The 23,979-nt window shown below is 39.8% G+C and overlaps 1 protein-coding gene across 2 annotated transcripts in view; it reads right to left on the bottom strand.

The window, feature by feature from the left end:
* nnt (nicotinamide nucleotide transhydrogenase) overlaps window positions 1-23,979 on the bottom strand; it is a 37,867-nt gene that overhangs the window by 11,226 nt on the left and 2,662 nt on the right. For both annotated transcript variants that reach the window (XM_003444326.5, XM_025908942.1), the window contains exons 3-16: window positions 21,374-21,603; window positions 20,273-20,490; window positions 19,944-20,031; window positions 19,704-19,792; window positions 17,967-18,154; window positions 17,465-17,598; window positions 17,156-17,347; window positions 15,939-16,092; window positions 14,892-15,053; window positions 10,799-10,909; window positions 6,028-6,173; window positions 5,549-5,744; window positions 3,512-3,745; window positions 1,629-1,789 (exon numbers count right to left, since the gene is read on the bottom strand). In XM_003444326.5, the coding sequence (XP_003444374.1) occupies window positions 1,629-1,789; window positions 3,512-3,745; window positions 5,549-5,744; window positions 6,028-6,173; window positions 10,799-10,909; window positions 14,892-15,053; window positions 15,939-16,092; window positions 17,156-17,347; window positions 17,465-17,598; window positions 17,967-18,154; window positions 19,704-19,792; window positions 19,944-20,031; window positions 20,273-20,490; window positions 21,374-21,603 (2,303 nt within the window). The remainder of the gene's footprint in view (window positions 1-1,628; window positions 1,790-3,511; window positions 3,746-5,548; window positions 5,745-6,027; window positions 6,174-10,798; window positions 10,910-14,891; window positions 15,054-15,938; window positions 16,093-17,155; window positions 17,348-17,464; window positions 17,599-17,966; window positions 18,155-19,703; window positions 19,793-19,943; window positions 20,032-20,272; window positions 20,491-21,373; window positions 21,604-23,979) is intronic.

Genomic DNA, 23,979 nt, shown 5'->3' on the forward strand with positions numbered 1-23,979 from the left:
TACCCACCGAGGTGACAAAGTAGCAGCTGAAAGTAGCTTTAATGCGTTGCTCAGCAACCACCTACCAACAGGCTACAATGACCCATTTATGGTGTGTATACACCTGAAATACCTTTAAAAAAGCATTGTGTCATTTTAATTCCACGACAATAACATCTAATTTCTAACCACAAAACTTTCATTATGCATGACATATTATGACATAAGCCGCCACCTAACATCAGACCAAACAATCCTGTAGCATGTGCGTGTGCCAAAACTTGGGCTCTGTCGTGTCAACTCTACACTTAGTCCTCGCTCTGAGTGTGTAGAGCCGAGCCCCGCACATTCCTGCTCCGTGATACTGCACATGAACCTGGTGCTTTACTGAAACAGAGCAGAGCAGGATCCAGTGCGACTTCTACAGTTTTACACAGGGATTGGTACACAATGAAAACATCTCTGTCCTTCCTCAGCAGTGTGCACACAGAGCAGGACTAGTGTTTCTTTCTTTCTTTTACTTCCTTTGGTAGGTGCTTTTCCATAAAATATGACTGTAAAACACAACTAATAATGCGTTAGGTTAATGTCTGAATGTTACAATGTTAGGGTTAAGGTTAAGTAATGTAATATATGCAATATTCCCACTCTAGTGTTGAGGCACTCACATTCAAACAAAACCTATAAAAACATCATCCTAGTTTTAGACATATTTTTCACAATCAAATTTTCCTTGTCCTCCGTTCCCGCTATCATCTGAACAGCTTTCGATTAATGAGAGCCAACTGTAGTTACGAAAGCCACAGCAGGATCCAGAAGTGTTAAGAAACGCACAGGTGTACAGTAGATGATGCATTATACTGTATTTTAATGACTGATTAGAGGACAGAAATATAAAACAAACTGAAATGATATCCATCAACCTTCTCCGGGGACATGCTGATGTTTTTTAGAGGGATTGGCACGTGTAAAAACGCAGAGAAAATACTGAAACTCCAACACGCTGCTGTGCATAAAATTTCTTCCATTTTTATCATGTGCTGCCTGGCTTCAATAAATGAAACTTTGAAGGCCTAAAGATTCTCTAAAGAGAACAATTATCACTTTCCTTTATTTTTTGACACTGTAAAACGCTTCTCTATAGATCCTAAGTCTAATTTCATAGAATATAACTATTGCTAATTGTAAATCTAAAGACTATCAGTAAAAAAAATAGATTTAAAAGTAGGTGGAGTTGTTGTTTATTGTTATTGTTCACTGTCACATGCTTAACATTTGACACTGCTATGGAGAAATGCCTGCATTGAAGATGTCTGTCTCTGATTTCTACAGAATTTCAAACATTAAGCTTAACGACGCTGGAGAAAATTAACCCAGCAGTTTGGCCACTGCCAACTCTCTGCTCCATTCTGAATTTCTGGGCAGCTACTGTTTCCTGTGCAAAAAGCCTCCTGACATTTATGAGCAAATCCCTTGGTTTTGTCTCTTTTCTACACCTCTCTGGCATCATTTCTCTTGACTTCTTTATGCCCTTTCTCCTCTCGTGAAAATTTTTACCATCATGTCCAGTCTGTCGGTATGAAATAACTTTTCAATCTGTGATTTCTAAGAGCGAAAAAACAGACTTCATACATAAACACACAGCATACCATGACAGCAGAGAGAGCAGACACTGATCCCAGACAGGTGATGCCTGTGGTGTAACTTGGATCCAGCATGTAGGGAATCATCCCACCGACACTTGCTGCCATAAGAGTGGCATTCAGGGCGTGACGACCAGGGAGCATCAGAGGAGCGCTGTTCAACATACCTGCATGTGGAGAAAAGTGGTGAGGATAAAAAAAAATCTGTTAGGTGTGCACTCAAACATTAAAAATCCTAGCAGTAGCTTTTTTTTGTATGTGTGACATTTATCATTTTAGATTTCTCCCTTCGCAACCACCACTTGAGACTTGTCATTAACTGAATGTCATGTTGATGCATAATTTGTCCTTATGAAACACTTTCAGTCAACATGGAAATTACAGTGTGATTACAAGGACTGGAGCCAGCACATGAACCTGATGAACTGGGCTTCTTTTTTTAACGCTTCACAGCAAGCAGCGGTGACATGAAGCAGCAGACTTCCTTATGTGGATAAACACAGTATGATCAAGCTGGCAGCAAAGTGTGCGTACGTGTGTCTGTGTATATAGTCGATGCAGGTTAAAGTTAAGTTTGTTAATCAATAAAGATAACATTTTTTTCGTTGATCATTTTTCACCTCCAAATGTCAAAAAATAATTGCAGGTCAGTTAACTGGTCACGTTTAGGAAAAACAATCACAAATAAAACTTAACCATACATACATATGAAATATCATCTCAATTATAATAAAAACAAGAAGTGAGTTAAACTAATTGCAGTATTCAGACAGGAACCCAGAGTCAGCTAAAGACTGACTTCTATAGACTGGAAATTAAAGATGGTGATGGTGCCTGGTCACAACAGTAACGCTTTGGACTTTTATAGTCAGAAGGTACCTGAAGAAAACAGTTCCAAGTTCTCTTATCTAGCAAGTATGGTTAGTAAGTTGCAATGCACAGATGTCTGCTTATCAATCTGAAACAACACACCAATAACAAAATACAAGAATTCACTCACTGAAACTAAAACACAAACTTCCCAGATGGTCTGTACCACACTGTAATCCACATCACTTGGCCCTACCTAACAGCATAAGCATGGCTGAGACGTCTATTTCAGTAAATCTGAGTAGCAGGTGTGAAACCTAGCTTCAAGCTATCTGCATCTACACTCTGTGTTGACACATCTGCCAAAGAAACCACATCCCTAACTTTTGGCCTTAACAGTATCTAAATGGATTCACTCAATACAAAGTTGTTATGAAGCAGGAAACTATCCATAATGGACCAAACTGTTGTAAGCTGGGCATTTTAACATGGAAGTCTCTGGAGACTGAGGTGGTTTAGGAGCAGCCTCAAGTGGCCAGTAAGGGAACTGCACTTTTTGGCACTTCCATACCAGCTTCATTTTTTAGGCATTGAGGTTGCCACCCATAATTAAGACTTTTTATTAACTAAAACAAGGAGTTTACTTTTGCTTATATAGTGTTTATGCTAAGCAAAGCTAAATGACTCCCAGCTCCAGTTGAAGAATTAATGCAGAGACTCGAGATCGGCAGTGATCTCGTAATCTGGCTCTTGGAAAGAAAGTAAAGAAAGAGCGCATCTGAGCTTAAAAAAATATTTTTTGAAAAAGAGCTTTGCAAAATAACATTAACTGTAGCCTTACAGATCACAGTTGATCCAGATCCATGGTTTTCCTAACATGTATTGTGCACCTAAAAGTAGCATCTCATGATCGACTGCATTTGCCTCCTCTCTGGCAACCAGGATGATCAAAAGTGTAATAAATATGCTTTATAATGACATGTCAGCATTATTCCAAAGTGTGCCTGTACATCAGCACACCAGAAGTGGAAATGTTTCTTTTCCATTCAATATTTAGTATATGCAACTGCAGCTCTCACCTTGCAGTTTGCCGTATGCCACCAAAGAGCCGCTAAAAGTGACTCCACCGATGTAGGCTCCAAGATAAGCAACTATCTTGGTGAGGTTGGCTGCAGGGTCTGTAGCAAAGTGTGGGTACTCAATCATGTATTCAGCCACACAGGTGAGCACAGCAGCCAACCCAACCAAACTGTGGAAAGCAGCCACCAGCTGGGGCAAGTCACTGATCTGGATCTTCTTAGCAATGGCCAGGCCTAGAGAGAAGGAGAGATAAGAAGTAAATAAAGTGTAGTGGCCCTGAAAGACCCACACACAAATAACATGCAAATCACAAGCACATGCACATGCACTCAGGACTGCTGGGAAGTGGGCCCATCTAAAGAGCCAGGTGTTGCTGATGAGGCTTGCTTGGGGAAATTCCGTGTGTGAGTTGGTCTACACTTTCTGTACATGTGCGTGTGTGAAATACATTCCCGTATCTGGGGTTAAAAAGAAAAACAGCATTATTGTCTGTAGGGATAGTTTAGTCTGGGTTTCAGCTTTGTGGCTGGAACAATTAGCATTTAAATGATCAAACAATCCTCAAAGAGAGAGAAAGTGAGTAATGTGTGATGCTGACCATTCTGACAGATCTGCTTTGTCTGGCAGAGATTTAGTCATGATGTAAATATCACTGCTCTTAACACACCTGCTAACCTAATCCAGCCAAGCCCAGAATACATGCAAACAATGCAAAAGCCGTGTTTAATATATTTGAGTCAAGAGACATTCCTACTCCTGTGTAGGGGAGAAGGACAAGCCGATCTTTTAAAATCTAGCACAGCTGCTAGAAGGGAGTTTGTGAATCATTTGGAATTACGATGATTTCACTCAACTTGAATACAACCTGACTAAGCTAATTAACATACAAATAGTTGTGCTTTTCATTGCTTAATTGAACACATTAAGTAGTTATGGTGGAAGCTGGAAAGAGAGAAAAATTAACTCTTGAATTCAGTAACTTGTGGAACACCCTTTAACAATCAGATATGTCCAGTAAGTGCTTATGCAACATGGAGAATGCTGAGGAGAAACAGTGGAGCCTTCCTTCCTACAAAACTCCGGGGATGTCAAGATCAAAAAATCCCTCTGAAGGTCATACCTCAGCATCTCAGCTGGATTAGGGTCAAACCTAATCAAAACCTGAATGTTGTTTCACCGTCTTCCAGCTCTTCTGGTGCTAATTAACTTGTGTGCTTATTGCTTTGCGTCAATACTACTGCAACACCCAACCTCTCCCAAGCTCCAGGTTATGGACTGCTGCCCTGACAAAATTTCTTCATACAATGTAGCTTCATTATTTCTTCAATTGTTGCAAGGTGTCATGGGTTTGAGTCCCAAAACATGAGACTACCACCTCCATGCTTAATAGTAAGGACCAGGTTTTTTTTTTTTTTGGAGTGCAGTGGTTTCGTTGCTGTTCTTACTCTTTTCATCCAGTTGTGGAGATGTCTGCAGGTGTTTTGCTGTTACCCTTGTGCTTACCTATTTTGGGATTGAAACCTTGGGATGATCTTTGCAGTACGTCTCAAATGCAGAGGAGCAGCAGTCCTAAATTACACCTAATTTACAGACAATTTGGCTCATTGTAGACTGATGAACATTCAGGTCCCTGTAGTTTTCTAGCCTTTCCCACTTCTTTTTACCTCAATAATGCTTCTAAGGTCTTGTGAAAGCTGTCGCAATCAAGGCATGTTAAATGCCAAGCAGGTTTTCCTTAAGAGGAGCAGACTTTGCATGCCTTTATTTACAGGAATGGCACCTCCTGCAGCCCACGCATCAAATTTCATGTCTTAAATCTGAACACCAGACATTAGTAGCTTTTAAGCTTGCAGTGTAATTTATTACTCACCATGTTAAATAAAGACAAATGTTTGTGTTTCATTGCTTTACTCAGACTGTTTTTATCTCCATTTGTGACTTAGATGAATATCAGACTGCATGTCATCAGTAATCAGTACTGAGATCCTGGTAATTTTAAAGTTTTTATTTGCAACTCTAAATGCAAACAGACTCACCAGCAGTGCCACCCACAGCCATGGCTGCACTCATTTGTGCCAGGAGCTCAGGACTTGGTTTGAGGGCACCCAGAGTGGCTGCAATCCCACCTGCGACTCCCATCATACCTAAAGTGTTACCCAGACGGGCTGTGGTCTGGTTAGAAAGGCCAGCCAGGGCACCAACGCAGCACAAGCCTGAGCCCAAGTACATCATCTGGTCAGGGAAAGAGAGAGAATGGAAAAGAAGGGTTGTGGACAAGGATTAAGGAACCACAGGATGGAAAAAAAAAAGAAAAAGAAAAGAAAAGTCCAAATGATTTTACTTAGAGTTCCTGAATAACATCTGTGGAATCAAAGAATACATTTTGGAAGTCTCAAGGACTTTTATATAGTCATGAGCTGTTTTGCATCAATGCACACGAATAAAGAAAATAGCTTCAGTGAGAAAACATGAAAACACTTTAACTAACGGACACAACTTAAATGTCCTCTTTCACCTGTTCAATGTTATATCCAGACTGCAGAGCAGCAGCGTAGCCTCCGACGAAGACACCACCAGGAAGCAAATAGAGGTAGTTGTACTCTGGGGGATCAGTGGGACGTTTGAACATGTCCAACATCTTCTGAGTCACCAGAAAACCACCTGATGAGGAAATGAAGACACTTATATTGACAACTGCTAAGTCAATTAACAACAAAATAATCATTAATACAGAAAAACACAAAAAACTTTAACAAAAAACAACAAGATGAGGAGAAGAAAAAGAGTAAAAATAGTTGACGCACCTGAAAAACAGTTTCTATATTTTTAGACTAACAGGTGTTTTAAAGGACATGGCTAAAATTTGTTGCCAAGCCCAATAACCAATGTTAGGAATTTAATGAGTCTACTTTATGTCAGGGTAAATATTTCAAGTAGAAAACCTCAAAAGTGTCAAACCGGGAGCAGACAGTGTCTTACTGCTTTACAGGACAAGATCACATTACTGCATGTATGCCTCCCTTTTCCCCTCTGGCATGACTGTAGCCACGTGCATACACATGCACTAATACACAGAGGGGTGAATCGGAGGTTAGCATCTGTTTCTGTCCCGTACATGTAATTTTAGTCACATAATGTCCTATTTAATACGTGTACTAATAATCGACTATTATTCCAGACCAGACTGGGTCAATACAGTTACATATTTGGACAGAGACAACTTCCTTTTTTCTAATTTTGGGTTCTGTACGTTACCACAATGAATTTTAAATGAAACAACTCAGATGCAGTTTGAGTGTAGAGCGCAGACTAAGCTTGAATTCAGTGGGTTGAACAAAAAGTGAGGAACTAAAGTATTTTTTAAGCATAATCCCTTCATTTTAGGGGCTCAAATGTAATTGGACAAATTAAATAATTGAAAATAAAATGTTCATTTCTAATACTTGGTTGAAAACCTTTGCTGGCAATGACAGCCTGAAGTCTTTAACTCATGGACATCACCAGATGCTGGGTTTCCTCCTTTTTAATGCTCTTCCAGGCTTTTACTGCTGTTTGTTTGTGGGCCTCTATCCAAAGTTTAGTCTTCAACAAGTGAAATGCATGCTCAACTGGGTTAAGATCAGGTGACTGACTTGGTCAATCAAAAATATTCCACTTCTTTGCTCTAATAAACTCTTGGATTACTTTGGCTGTATGTTTTGGTCACTGTCCATCTGTATTATGGAACGCTGCTCAATCAATTTGACTGCATTTAGCTGGATTTGAGCAGACAGTACATCTCTGAACACCTCAGAATTCATTTGGCTGCTTCTGTCCTGTGACACATCATCAATAAACACTAGTGTCCCAGTGCCACTGGCAGCCATGCACGCCCAAGCCATCACACTGCCTCTGCTGTGTTTTACAGACGATGTGGTTGCTTTGGATCGCCTTCTCCATACTTTCTTCTTGCCATCGCTCTGGTAGAGGTTGATCTTGTTTTTTTTGTTTTTTTTAGCATAGTCCAGTCAAGCTTCTCTATTCTTGAGACTTGTGAGTGGCCTGCGCCTTGCAGTGAACCCTCTGTATTTACTTTCATGTAGTCTTCTCTTTATCGTAGACTTATTTATCAATACACCTACCTCCTGGAGAGTGTCATTCATTTTTTGTCCTGCACCTCTTGAACGTAGATACCCTCAAATGAAAACTGAGAGTGTACACATCATATCCATGTCCATTATATGCAGGGGTGCACATAAGTGGTCAGCAGGTGCCCATTTGCTACCAAAATAAAACACGCGCACCAGATAAGAAGTTGCGAAGCGCGTTTGCGTACATAGGATTTTCTGGAGGAGGTCAGACATTTGTTTAGAACTCTTAAAGATGTCGAAGAAGCTCCTTTAAGCAATTACTTTGGTGTTCCTCCACCTCCAAAGAAATGTCAGAAGGAGTCCGAACCGCAAAAGAAGTGCGTATTCTCGGAAAAGTGGTTGCAGGAGGTGAGCTGGCTTCAAACAAATGATGAACACACAGAGATGTGGTGCAGAATATGCCGTGAAAATCCCACTCTAGCGGACAAAAACAGTGCCTTTGTTGTCTGTCTTTGTTAATATTTGTTTATAATGGAGCACTGTATCAAAAAATAATTTCCCCTAAGGATCAATAAAGTATTCTGATTCTGATTGATTCTGATTCCTTTTATATGTACGCAAACGCGCGTTGCAACTTCTTATCTGGTGCGCGTCTTTTATTTTGACAGCGAATGCGCACCTGCGCACCACTTATGTGCACCCCTGATTATATGACTATAATTGGAATATGTTTCAGTAAACAGGTTTTTTAAAAAAAACAAAAAACAACTTGTTTCGGTGCCCAAATATATATTGAACTAACTGTATATTAATATGGAGGAATGTCTGTGTATTTAAACAACTCTAAGACAGTATCGGTCTCTTTTTGGGGTATTTTCTTAACCAAAAATGGGGATAGTGGCACTATATTTAGAAAGCTTGCAAAAAAAAAAAAAAAAAAAAACTGCCTATAAACAAGATTAAGAGTTTACACTCATGCTGGATGAGTGGTGCTTGAACTCATTCAGACAGCATAATATTGATTTACTGTGTCAGATTAAGCAATAACAGAGTTATGAAATTCTGATAAACACAGCTTATCTTACTTTATTTAGCACATCACCATGATAACATCCACTAAATGCTGTGCTGGGAATGCTGCCGGTAACCAAAGAATGTACATACAACATTTTTAGCCGGTTATTTTCAGTAAAAGATGAGGTATTTCACAAGACCAGTAAAAACTTTGACCTGTTAGTAAAGTTAAGAAAAAGGCTAGGAAACTAGCTGTTAAAAAAGCTCATCGTGCTATCACGTGATAGCAAACAACCCATATGGAAAAGAAATAGTAAAAACTTATAAAAGACTTGAATAAGATGTGGCCTACTTCATACAGTGAATCATATAAGACTTATATGATTTACTCATGAAAGTGGCCACTTTCTCATTACTTTCATATATTGTTTTAGTAAGTATCCAAAACATACAAGTTTCATTTATATAATTTTTCAAGGGATCTTATATCTGTTTTGACTCTTGTATGCTTTTCATACAAGTTTCACACAAGACAGATACAAACTTTATAAGATTTATATATATCTTTTCCATATGGGAACTAAAATACTCAAAATGTTTAAACATTAATTATACAATCTTTAAACTGTCAAAATGCTTTCGCTTTGCTTACATTAATACATTTAATGGCCAGTTTGTTAGGTACATCTTGCTAATACTTGGTTGGTCCTTAATTCTTTATTGCACAGATTCAACGAAGTGCTGGAAAGATTCCTCAGAGATTTTAATCCATGCTGACATGACATCATCACACAGTTGCTCACTATGGAGGCCATTTGAGTACAGTGAGCCAATTTTCTTGTTCAAGAAACCAGTTTGAGCTTTTTTAGACTCACTAGACCAGGCAACGTTTTTCCAATTGTCAGTTGTCCAATTTTGATTAGCCTGTGTTAAGTGTGGCCTCAGCTTCCTGTTTCTTAGCTGACAGGAGTGAGACCTGGTGTGGTCTTCTGCTGCTATAGCCCATATGTTTCAAGATATGGCGTGCTGTTCATTCGGTGATACTTTTCTGCGTGCCTTGGTTGTAACAAGTAGTTATTTACTACTACTACTACTTACTACTTGCTTCTACTACTGTAATCTGCTTTTAGTGAGCAGTACAACAGGTGTACCTAATAAAGTGACCAATTAGTTTATATTAGCTTTAAACAGGCATTTGAATATTTGACTTGCAACAGGCAAGAAAGTGCCTGTTGCACATGCAGATATCAGGATCCCAGTTTTGCATGTTTTCGGTTTTATTGCCTGAAGCCTGAAAGGCTCATTTTTTCAGTTCAGTAGCTTAGAAAAACGTAACTCTGGGTTTTTTACCCTTCTTGCAGTGCAACCACCACACTGGAGCTTTCAGGCATTTTTCAGATTTTTGCTAACAGATGGAATTGATAAGGCAGCATGTTCACATTTTACATAGACCTAATTGCACTCTGTCTTTATTGTGTTTGTCCGTTTCCATGGCGTGTTAAGTTTGCTCCCATGAGGTTATGGTCATGTGGTATACTGCTATGAAATATGTCTGAGGAACCCAACTCAAAGAGAACATTAAAAAAATAACTGGTAGGTATATCAATGAAGGCTGTGGTATTTTGGAAGAAAGAGCAAAGTTAAGTGAAAGCGCTAAAAAGTGGTTTGTACAGTGATGCATTTGAAAGCAATGATTGATCTGTGGTAAGATTGCACTTAATGCCCTCTGCATCTCTAACACTCAACTGATGCATCAGTGTATTTTAACAAACAAGCCAAATGTATCTGTTATGCAAGTCAACTATTTATTTGCTTGCATCAAAGTCTGTCCTGGTGTCTAGCAGTGAGCTAATAGGAGAAATTAAAACTAAATCACGGCTCAGCCCTGGAGGAACACTCTGTTTTTCCCAGGACTATTACAGAGCGATGAGTATTATAATGACTCTAGGAACAGTTTGTCATTATAATGGAAATTATTGAGGCTAATAGCAGGAATGGATGTGTGTGGTCCGAGCGAGAGCCACCGACTCTGGGCTGAGCAGGTGGGCAGAGAGGGCAGCTGCAAAACTTGGGTTTGAAATGATGTTATTGCACAATCAATATTAAACACCTCAATCTTCGGCCCAAGATGATATTTTATTGGCTCTGGGTTGCTGTAACTGGCAGGGGTTACCGTGAGGTGTCTGTGTTAGGGTGACTCACCAGCAATGTTGACCGAAGAGATGAAGGCAGCGAGCACAGCCAGTGTCTCAGCAGTCGAAGTTGGGACGTAGCCCCCTCCCATCAGGGACAGACCACCCACAGCCGTCAGACCTGCAGACCGCAGACATTTCAGTATTCATGAACCTACGCTTTCATAATACAGTGGGGGGTTCAAAAATTTGGTGAAGATGTTACAAAAACAGCACAGAACTTCAAAACATGAATTCAGTTGTCGAAAAAAGAAAAAGTTAATCTTGACACTTATTAGATTTGGTTTAATCAAACAGTTTCCTCAGAATACTATTTGTTTCCCAGATAGGAAAAAGATACGGCGATAAAAAAATAGATGGAAAGGAAAAGAGTGTGTGTGTTTTTACCAAAAGAGACTCAGGAAACCTCGATAACATCAGTCCTGTAATGATTTACAGGCAGTAAGATGCAATACACAACTACCATTGGAGCCTGCATTCACATGGGCTTGTGACTGTGTGCTATTTTGGTTGACTAACAGGTAGTGTGTGTGTTTGAAGTCAACAGTGTTAGATTGGACTTTCAAATGAGGAAAAAAGGAAGTCTGACCTCCTTTTTTCTCAGACAAAATGCAGCTTTATAAACACGCCTGTATGTCGGCTTCAACTTTTAAAGCTGCCAAACACTCTTTCGCCACTTGTATTTATGTAAATACAAGCTCATTTTAAATTAGCTGTCACAAATAGAAACCACTGTCGCAGGATAATCTGGAGCATTAATACATTAAAGTTGGTTTTTAATCACCCCACAGAGTCAGGGTGCCACTAATCAATCTTCTTTTAATAATGATTAATGTTATACTCTCATGAACAAAGTGACCGTATGCAATCTATATACATCTGACACAAACTGAACCAGTGTTCTGTATGTACGTATGTAAACTAGTGTATCTTAAATCCTCTCAAAGCTGTGATGATCCCTGTAACTGTCCACATTTTCCAACCACGCTGATCCAGTCAGTTTTCCATTAATTTGCTTACTACAGCATTCTGCAAACAGCCAGCCTCGACACTGGTCGTTGATAACATCATCTGTCAAGTCAGCGGTCTTCAGCATGAATGTGGTTATGTGTGCTGAACTAGACCAACAGATACTATACAAATACTATGAATACAATGTAAGCAAGTCAAATTTGAAGTACTGAGGTTTTAACCTTCTTGAGGTATAAACCATATCAATCAAAACTGAAACAAGCAACAGTTATATAATACACTGAAGTTGGTACTATTTAAATTTAACAACCAAATCATTTTAAACTTTTTTATACCACATGCAAATATTTTGAGATGCAAGTATATACGTGCAGTAGGTGTGTTACATTTTTCTTTGGCTTTCATCTCTTTTAACTAACAGCCTTTAAGTGCTTTTTCTTTTTTTTAATATCTAAAAATGTCCTTAGAATTCCAACTTTGCTTTAAATTTGATAACAAACAAACTTTTAGCTTTTAAGTTGCAGCTTATTAAACATGGCCTTGATTATTTCAAGCTTATTCTTCAAGTTTCCTTCCCTCTTTCTGTTTATTTTTTTTTTAGGTCACAGACTCATTTTAATGTTTATTGTCCTTTTGTATGCCATATAGATGGGTATCTGATGTAAAGCTAATATTTATGGCTTATCATGACTCGAGCTTGTTATGGTTAAATAAAATTAGCAGGTGGGCCCACTTCCTAAATGTAATCTGAATGGGATTTTTTTTTTTTTTGCATTTTTGGGGGAAGGTTTTTTGTGTGTGTGTTGTTTTTGTTTTACCTACAGCTAACATCAACATGTATATGTTGATGTTAGAAGCCTTGAAGTCTCAACAAAGAGTTACATTAGGGCACTACGGTCTTTACTTCTTTCTGCTCCTGATCAATGAATAATCTGTGCAAATGCAACCTGACTGAAAAACAAAACAAAAAACAAACGAAAGCAATTTTTCCACTTGTCAACAGGAACTGAGCTGCACAATAAAAAAAGTCCATGCTATAATTAGTCATGGCAAGAGGTTGCCCCTCCTTAAGACTCCAGTATACCCGCCATGTTGGTCGCCTTGTGTGCCACCGTTAATGTTATGATAAAACCACTTCTTTTCATGCTCGCCAATGACGCACAAGCCGCTGCTGCAGTATTCACAGGAGAAACAAAGAAGATGGGGTTAACAGCGAGGATAAAAGTGCCATTAGGCCTGTTTTGGTTGGAGATTTCCTATTAAAAGGGAGTTCTTCATTCCCACCATCTCCAAGGGCTTGTGCATGTGACTGTTGGGGTTTTCTCTCTAATATAGAAAGCACCTTGAGCTGATTGTTCTGAAATACTTCTAAATAAATAAAACTAAACTGGACCTACAGAAAGTCACTGGGAGGACAGCAAATAACTAGTTAACTCCTTGCAACTAGTCACTAACAATGGAAAAAGGGGAAAAAATGAGAATTTGATTTTTTCTTTTTTAAAGAAAAGAAAACAGATGCAGTTACATCTTGTAGGTGGAGATCAAAGACATTCCTGTCCAACTTAATGAACGGATAAGCCTAAAAGCAAGCCAATAGGCATCAGTGGACACATGCAAACTGTAAGGTATCAACAGATGTCTGCACTGGGTGGCCTAACGCCCTGTGTGTGTGTCTATGTATCAAACATTAGGTTTCAGGCAGTAAATCAGGGCTCTCAAGTAGATTAAAGCCTTATTATAAGTCACCAGATATGAAGATACATTTCAATGAGCCACTGGATGTGAAACCAGTATCTGAAGAATCTAAGATGACCCACCAGTCGGAGTCACTACTGGCTGTAACACAATAATGTCCTGAAAAGAATAAAACTGTCCCTCATTGCAACCCTAAATTCCAACATGATTCCCTAATGTCTGTGAGTTATTGTGTGTGTCTGTGTGTGTGTCTTTATGATGCCTGGCACAACAACAACAATTCTGCAGGTTTCACTGTTTCCATAACCACAGTCAGTAAGTGACAGAGGTTTTTAAAAAAGCCAAAGAGCCCCTGCCAAATATGAGAGCAAAAAAAATACCTGGACAAAGAGGAAGGTGAGAGGGGAAAGGAGGTGAAGGGAGCAGACAAGATGGAAAGAAAAACAAAGAAACGTTTCGGGAAATCTATCAAGTTCTACCAATATTAAGCGACGAACCCCATGAACCCCATGTGCCTTTTGGAGCCAACTCATTTAAGACAGCACTGGACAAACTTCACAGAAGGGTAAATGATAAATAGGTGTCACTAATAAAATTTCAGAGAAAGTGAAAACTATCTCTTAGTTGTTACACTGCTGGGCTCTGCAGGCGAGCTCTGATGTCCGGCTGTGCGCACGAGTAAACGAGCAAAAGACTTCCCTGACCCTCAGAGATCACCAACGGCGTGTTACTTCCTTCCTCAGTGTGTAGCTGTGGAGTGATCAAAGCTGTGAGAACACACACGTACCATTTACCTCTCTAACCTCTTAACCCTTCTGTGTTAAGCAGCAGCTGCAATAAGAACTCGATCCTGAAAGTTTTAGAACGAAGGGCGAAAAGGCAACAGCAGGTTACAGAAGCCAGCTGGGTGTGATCGATCAAAGATTAAGGTTAAGGTTTTTATATATATTTTTTAAATTAATGTATTGCTATTTTATATCTGTATACCACGAGGTAGATGATGATGTTGTGTTTCAGTAAATTCTATGCTGTACGGGTGTCAGTGGGGATTAATGACAGTTGTGAGTACACATGATTAATAATTTTGGTTAAACAGCTTAAAGTCAAACTTTCAAAAAAGTACCTTAACGCAGATCTTTTTTATTAGTTAAAACATCCAGTGTCCAGTCAAGAAGTGCATGAAATTAACTGTTCATTTGATTCAGACTGAATATGGAAACATCAAGATTCATGTCTGTAATTACAATTATTCTTAGAAATGTAAACGTGATAAATGTGTATCATGCGGGCTATAAATCAGGCTCTGTGCGGATCCGTGATTTGTGCTTACACAGATGGGAGAAATGATGACTTCATTTATACTAGACAGAAAAACGACTTCCGTTATGGGAAGTTTAACTCACAAACTGTAATGAGACACATTGCAAATAACTGACCTGAGATGGCGTTGGTGACAGACATGAGAGGAGAGTGCAAAGCAGGAGTGACTCCCCACACTGTGTGGTATCCCACGATGCCAGCCAGACCAAAGGTGGTGACCATCTGAGTGAAGGCAGCGTTGGGAGCTGACAGGCCCAGACCGAGCAGGGTGGCGATGCCTGGCACAGTGAGAAGAGAAGTTAATGAAATAAAAGAAGTAGAGTAGCTCTGACTGCACAGCTGAAGGACACATTAATAGTGAAATACATAATGTATGCCTACTGAGGAGCTCCTATTTATTATTCACAGAATTAGGTGGAGAAAGTGTTTTAAATGCGCTGGCTCTTTTTCCTGGAATATTCTATAGATGGAGCTGAAACTGTCAGAAGTGGTTTATGTTGGAGCTGAGTCTAAGAAAACGGTTCTCTCTTCATTTTAATCTCAAATAGACGCAACTGGAAAAATAAAGAACGCATATGTGGTGGGCACTTGACCACCCATGTTGTCCTAATTCCCACTTTAGCAGACAAGTTTATTTTATTACTTTGGCGACTATTCTTTTACAGACTGAATGCACATCTATGATGATCCAAATGGCTGCAGATAAATGGGTATTTACAGGCAGTCCACACTGATTAAGTGGAGCTAACATCAGTAGTTGTGTGTTGGTGTTAAGTAGGAAACTACTCAAGCACCTAAACAATGTGTGAACCACATCCACTACACGTGCTGCACTGACACAGAGGCTGTGTGGCACCATGGGAACACCTCACCACAGCTCTACTTCAAACCAACACTCAGCGTGACGCTGTTTTTACAATGCACACTTCCTGACACTAACAGGGTGCCGGTGTGTGCATCTGTAACCTGCCTCTGTCACTTCACACCTCCTGTGCACATTCCAACTGTTAACAAAAAGCTGCAAGACCTCGACCTCCCCTAAGACCCTTTGATGACAGTTAAAATATATGAGAGTAAACTGTGTTAAAGAACACTTCTGTTGAATTACTCCCCCCATAAATCTAAATTTAATGGTATACCCACAGTTATCTGCAACAACCAACCTCCAGTGTAAACCCCAGCGCTGGTGAGTGTGGCCCTGAAAGGGGAAATCTGCGCAGCCTTCTCTGCCTCCAGTTCCTGGACGCTCTTCGTTTTAGGAGGAGCTGCGACGGGCACGTTGAGAGGCTGAGGAGCGGGGAACAGGTTCTTTCCTTTCTGTAGGTGACAAATAGAGAACAGAAGATTGTACTTTTCTTTCTCCTTTTCACAAACAGAAAGAGCAAACCATCATTTTTATGGGTCAGCTGGTAATGATCTTTGTCTGATTAAAAAAAAAACCACTTGGTGCAAAGTTATTAATTTAATATATGACACTTATCATGACAGCAGTCCAAGTAAAGACCTCATTGATGATGATAATAGGAGGCATCCCAGTGAGATGCCCAAGGCCAGCGTAACTGACTCCTTTCAATGTGAAGGGATAGCGGCTCTACCCTGATCCCCCTCACGAATGGTCGATCTCTTACCCATTTAACTGTTCAGATCAATTAGGCAAGCTAATGGACAGGTACAATAAAAATTGCTGTGTTTCAGCAGCATTCGTCAGACCATTACTATTTGAGTTAAATTCATCTCTGAAATCTGCTCTTTTGAAGAAGTGAATAAGATTACAGACTAATATAAGCAAAAAATCTCTCTTATCTCTCTTTGACTGTGCTAAAAACATTGATTGAAGAAATCTGCAGCAGCTGTAGTGTGGTTTGCACATGGATATCCATATTGTAGTCAATATTTCAGCTGACTATTGCATTAACTTTGCTTAACCTAAAATTCTTAGAAGAATTCCATAAACAGTATTCCAGAGGTGAAAAATAAACTCGCTTGTAGCGTTGCTTATAAACCATTAGACAAAGCAAAAATGAGAACCTCTGACTGCAATATTTAAATAACATAGAAATTAGAGTATATCATATGGCATAGAGATTTAATTTGGCTTGGGGTTTGGTGTAATGAGGGGACACTGCTTCATTTGCAGCTCTATAGAGACTATGATGCATGAAGAATGCATGCTAAGAGTGACATCTAGTGACTGAGACATGATCCTACAACATGTGCGGATTGATGGATGGATGGATGGATGGACGGAAAGGACCAGTAATAGACAGCCAGAAAATATTAGGTAAGGACAGCCGGAGAAAAGGCAGAAAATGTCCACCCAACCAAAGATCGCATTGGCGATACCAGCACGTTTGGCTTTGGGCTGCACGAGACCACATACCTCCATGACAACAGATCCTCTGACGACGTGATCCATGGTCCCGTAGTCAAACTTCTCCTTGACATCCAAGTAAAAGTTCTCCTTGTCGGGGCTGATCGCCCGCATCAACTTGGTGATGTTGTTGGAATACAAAGTGCTGGACTGAGTAGGTAAACGGCTGGGTAGGTCTGTGTAGCCAATATGGGTCACGCCCTGTAACAAAAAATAAATATTTAAAAAAAATTAAACTAAGCTAATCAATTAAAGAAAACCAAACAAAAACTTCCTTTTGTTTAAGTGTGAGAACGTCTGAAGAGTGTATGCACTGACCTTGTAAACAGAGAGCTCTCCAGGTACTGTGGTTTCAATGTTTCCACCTGCCTCAGCAGCCAGGTCCACCACCACTGAGCCATCTTTCATACTTTCTACCATTGGCTTGGTGATTAGGATGGGTGCCCGCCTACCTGCATTGTTAAAACAGAAAGACTAGGCTATTAATGCATCACTGGAAAGATGATTCAAAATTGCCCACATTTACTAAGTATCATATCACATCAGCCTCAATGGAACCTCAATCTCAAAGTATAACCCAGCAAGTAACTCATAGTCATTGCAGTTAAGCTTACTGTGCCCACACTACATATAAAAATTGTTAAAACCAAAAGATTATTGGAACTAATGGGCACTTTTATAAGACTTGAGACCAGAATACACGTCTCAAATCCTATTTCAAATGGAGAGAAATCACTTTATGCAACCTTGATGTTGAGGACAGGCCTCATGGCCACAGCCAACATTTTTATTCTGCCTGACACTGCGCTTCTCTGCATACCAGGGATAAGAGCAGTGCTGATGACAATGTCCACCTCCTGACACTGCTTAGCAAACAGCTTCATCTCTGCCTCTATAAACTCCTTAGACATTTCCTTGGCGTAGCCTCCCTGGCCTTCTCCTGACTCCTGAATGTCCACCTCCAGTGGTTCTGCACCCAGAGATTTAAACTGCTCCAAAGCTGCAGCTCTAGGAGAGAGGAAAATGAGAGGTTACTGGTAATTTCGAAATCTCAGACTGAACATACACATTACACATGTGATCAAAACTGCAAAGATTAGCAAGTTAACATATTATTTAATGGAAAACTATTTGGTAACCATTTACTGAAGGAAATACCATCCTTCCTGTGCTCTGTTGAAGGCAAAAGTCCCAAACATTTAGCAGTTCTGCCTTCTGAAACAGAGAACTTTATTTTCTACTTTGTACGTGAAAATAAAGTAACTGTCACCCAAATCAAGATATCAAGTTTGGATATGAGAGATAACAAGCACTTCTACTCATTTTCCTACATTCAATAAAGAAGAACAATAATCATGAAAACATCAGAAGAATAATCCTTCCTAAAAATGATTATGTGGTACAATATGAGAAACACAGTATGTCCATAAAACATGAAGAGAAACATACTGTGAACACTGTGTAACAGCAATAACACGTGTTAATGCCTCAGTCACACTACAGTAAAAATAGGAAGCCAACCTCCTTGTGACTAGGAAAAAAAAAATAATTGGTGGTTGCCAAGTGATTGCACTGAATTTTGTGCAGTAGCTGTGGCAACAAGCTGGTCAATCAGACATTAAGCATACAACACCCTCAATGAGCACAACTTAGCCATTCAGCATCTGCTGAGATGCAATCGTTGGCATGTTTTTGCAGTAGGGAACGTGACTCAGATGGTTGCCAACTGCACCAACTATGTCCCCATTATCGATGAGGTTCTGACTGAATTTATCACAGCTAATCACTATATTATCACAAACAGAGTGTGCCAGCTGGACTTCAATCAATCGCAGACAGATTGCAGACTCACTCTGGCATAATAGTGGCTTTAATTTTGACTTTATCTGTTAGGTCTGCAAAGTCTGAAAACAGTCAGAGATCTGTCTGTGAAGGTTTTCAGTCATCCAGGTCATCGTAGTCTAAGGAGCTTGGAATGAAAAGCGTCTGGACTTCTTTGACTTCTTTGTCTTCAAGCAACTCAAAGAAGTCCAGACGCTTTTCTTTCCAAGCTCCTTAGGCAAGTCAGAGATCTGGTTCCGGTCTTTAACTGCTGTAAAAAAAGTCTATAGGACAGAGAGTTCACTGCACACAGAAAATTAGCATGACTGTAGAATTAACTATATAAAACTGAAAGGTATAGTATATGAAGGGATAAAGGCCCTTACATTTACAAAGCCCTTGTTTCCTTTGAATTTTCCATGTACAGCAGGTATAAAAGAAAGAAGGCATGCATCATATTTTTATCCCATTTTTACATCATTACTGCACATTTCCTTCACTTTTCTCTTAGAATTTTACTGCTGCTGCTTCAAAGTGTTCAACTGCCAAAGACGGCTTTTATTTTGAAAAAGCCAAAGGAGACAGTGCCTTTGTCGCTGTGATTAACTGCGATATTAGATGTTGCCATTGTAGCCGCTAGTTCTACACTAAATTAATAATACTGACTATAATAGCTTGTGAACAAAAAACAATAACAAATAACAAATAATATTTTACAGTCAATAATTTTTCTAACCTCGTATCAAATCCTCTGACAATGGCTCCCATGGCTCTGGCGGTACCGGCTGCTGCCAACCCAGCCACGCCGCCTCCAATGATGAGCACCTATTAAAGAAGGCGTACAAAAACTAGTTAAGGATGACCGGAGTTATGGCCTGTGCTTAAAGCTAAAACTGGCAGAGTCACATTCACAGACGCATACCTTCTAAATAAAAGAAATGCTACCTCCAAAAGTACACGGACTCAGACTACACACCTTTGCAGGAGGCACTTTCCCGGCTGCTGTAATTTGTCCAGTGAAAAACCGTCCAAAGCTGTTAGCTGCCAGCACGACTGCCTTGTACCTGAAATGAAAGGGAATTCATAACAAAGAAAACAATGAATATAGATGTGCTACATGCAAAAACGGAAAAAAAAAAAATTGAGCAGTTGCTAAAACATCTGAAGAAATATTTTCCTTTTTCTGGTCTGGGTCTGTAATCCAACATTTTGTTTATAAGACAAGAGTACAGGAAGACAGGAGCAGATCATTCAACTGGACAAATCCAGTAAACAATACGTGCCTTGACGGCACCGTGAACATACCCTGCGATGTTTGCCATGGAGCTCAGTGCATCGTAACCCTGGGCGATGGTGACTCTGGGAACCTGGTCCATAGCCAGGACAGTTGCTTTCTTCTTGGACAGCATGTCCATGAGCTCAGGGTTCTGAGCTGGATAGATGAAGCTGATCAATGTAGATGCATCCTTCATCATATCCACCTCATGCACACCCAGAGCAGGGTTGAAAACAGGAGCACGGACCTGGAAGCAGACACATTTAGCTCAGATAATTCAAAACGAATGTAGTGTGACCAGAAAGAACTGATCAGATCTTATCGAGATCAGTATATCCCAGAGTAAATATCAAAGCTACTATAGAGTGTTTCCTATATTTTTATAGATATGTATATTTCTACCTTTTCTTCTACATCAGTTTTGGTTTTAGTATTTTTTAGTTCTGACTTTTTTTATGCTATGAAGTTAACGCCATCAGTTCCAGTCCAGACTCACCTACTGGTTTTATCAGTAGTATATTACAGTTACCAAGGCTCTTTCATGAGTGACCATGCACTGAAACTCAGGTCCATACTGGTACGTACAGTATCCGAGCAAGTGAGGATCCAGTGGGTTAATTTCGAAAGCCATGTGTGTTTAAAGTAAGTCATCCACAGCAACCTTCACTTCTCTCTGACATTTTTCCACTTTCATATTAGTTTAGATTATAAAATAACAAACCTTTAATTATAAATGATTATTAAATAAGAACCTGTAAAAGCATGAAGCTGCTTCTCATTTTCTTAGAATCGCTGCCTTTTTCTCATCCTCAACCACCATGTCTAACATGAAAACAGACAGTAAATTGTTTTGGGATAGTAACATGTTTTTTCCCTGCATTCACATACTCTGTCATTCCTCCACATCCTCCTACACCTACACCACAAGACACACATCACGCCAAAAGCTGCTGTCATCATCAAAACTCTGACTTCCTTCCTTTCCCCCACTTCCTTCTATTATCCCTCATCACCTCTTCTTAACCAGTCAGTTAGATAGTGATACATTTCTGGCACAGGTTTCATTCAACCGCATTTTGTGCCCTCCACTTCCCTCTCTACAACACACCCTCTCTTTATTTAAGACTTACCTTAACCACCACATCAGATGCTAAGACATCTTTGAGGTCTTTAATTGTTGCTCCGGCCTGGGCGTACTGTTCATCACCGAACTTGGAAGACTCTCCAGCTCCGGACTCCACAACAACATTGAAACCCTGTTTGATGAGTGCCTGGACGCCGGCAGGCGATAGCGCCACTCTGCGTTCATTCTGGAAAATTTCTTTGGGAACGCCGACTGTGAGTTGTTTGTATGGAATACCTATAAAGGGAAAAAGGATCTGGTGAAACTCACAAACTGAAGGAAATTTTTAATGAACTACAAAAGCTAAGGTGAAATAAATAAATGCTTTATTGAATCCTTAACGAAGAAAGATGGTAGAAATGTGCAGTGTGTTTCTGGGTTTGAACGACTGAAGATGATATGTTCCAAAACAGCAGAAAGATAGAGTGACAATAAACAAGCCACAACATTTTGTTTATGTTACGGATCTTTGCTACTACTACATAAAAGGACAACTTAGCTGAGTTTACCATAAACATATAAATAATGGCCTTTGTTGGCATTCCTGATGAGATTTTTCTCTTCATGTGACATTTGCAAATTAGCAGTAAACACAAACTACAGCTTGGACTGCTGGTAAATTCATCAGTTTTCCAGGTATTGTGAGTCTCTCATTTACTAATGAAAGCTGACCTGATTCAAATGGTGACATAAGAAGGGGAGTATGATATGAGAGACTAACAAGGGATAAATTAGTAGCAAAAGAGAAACTGAAAAGAAAACAACAGAGAGAACAAACTGAAAATGTAAGAGTCTTTTTTAGTACCTTCTTTTTCAAGTGACAGGCAGGCACATGCTTTATTGGCTCCTATGGGAAATTACACTGCAGTTCCTTCCTGGTTCCTCCTCAACCCATGCACATGAACCTTTACTCTTTTCTGCTCCTGCTGCTGCAGTGAACCATCCTATGGGTTTAAAGGAAGCGTCGCAGCACAAGACGGCCCAGAATTTATTTTCTGAGCCAACCATGTGAATATGGTCTATAAATCAAAGGTCACTGCTGATATAAGAACCCTAACTACCAAAAAAAATGCTCTCAGGTAGCCTTCCGGTAAAAATTAGGATTACTGAATAAACACGCCGAGTAGACACAGTACCTTTTTTTTTTTGTTTACTTGTTTTTGCTAAAGACCTAATCAATTACCGCATATATAACGTGATATTTCCAACAAACTAACGTAGTCCGATTGCAAACATACGGATAGATCGATGATGATCAAAGTGATCCGTGTTAATCCCCTCACATATCAACAACACTTGCAACACAGACATGTGCACGGAAGACCCGGTGCAGACACAAGAGACAAGACAAGTGAAAATAGTCTTATGAGTTGAAGATAACTTATTACGTTACTGTCAGTGCAATGAAAGCTTCCACGACTGAAACCCTGAGCCTGCAGCCTCGACACCTTCCCCTATGAATGAAACATTGAAAAGGGCAGACCCTCAGCGGCACGTGATTGTTGTTTTTAAATAAACATGTTTATACTGTGCCGATTTTCTTGGAAATGAGAACAAGAGGAAATGCTGAGAAGCTGACAGGCCTGGGTTGTTTCAAAGGAGGGGATGCTTAGAGGTATGGCAAACCAGCCTTTTATTATACAGGGATATAACAATCATTGATTGGGCTGAGATAAAAACTTACAAATAAGATCAGTGATTTTTTTTTTTTTTTTTAAGAATAGTGCTGAAGCAGCTCTCTGACAATTTTACAAAAGAAGTCAGAAGCATCATGCTGTGCTCATTTGCTAACTCTAATCCCACAGACATTTATGTCTGTAAGCTTGCTTGCAAGTTATGCCAACACTATACACAACATGCAGCAAAGTCTGATCTTGTCCACTTTACAGAACAAATCCCGTCTCACGTAAACACATGCTTTCAGATTATGCTGTGAGTCTATAGGTTCTCTGGAGGTCAAAGCATAATCACACGTAAGCATGTGTGCCCCTCCTACATGAGACCATAATCTTACACTTGTGTGTCCAGAATAAACGCTGCCAGCTGTTACTGGAGCGAGCTGAACTGCAGGAATGTCAACCTATGTCACCATGAAGCAAAGGAAACAACTGGCATAGCCGTGAACCCAGCACACGCAGACATAAAGCTCCTCTAACCAGCTGGTACTGGCTTCACAGTTATCGCACCTGCTGCCTCAGAAACTTCAAACTGAGAATGTCCCTGAAACTGGGGTATGCACTGTATGATATTTAAACAGAAAGCAACACCGACTCTAAACCAAAACTCCAAAACAAAACTGACTCCAAACTGAAAAACTGCTGTGTGAGACTGAAGTTTGTCCTCTGGATTAACTATTTCATAACACTGACCTTCAAAACAAGCATGCAAGAATGAATGAATAGAATTCTACAACAGTGATTAAAGTGAACTGAATAACCCTCTATCTGTTTTATATAATGAGTAGCAGACACCTGTAACACTCATGCTGTACACCTGACACACAAGTACTTGAGAAAAGACATGGACGCTACAGGTGGTGTTGCTCCTGTGGCTATCAGCAGTTAAATATCTACCTATATCTCAATGAAGATATGTCTCAATGAAACAGTAGAA

This window comes from Oreochromis niloticus, linkage group LG7 (genome assembly GCF_001858045.2).
Source record: "Oreochromis niloticus isolate F11D_XX linkage group LG7, O_niloticus_UMD_NMBU, whole genome shotgun sequence".
Lineage (NCBI taxonomy): Eukaryota > Metazoa > Chordata > Actinopteri > Cichliformes > Cichlidae > Oreochromis > Oreochromis niloticus.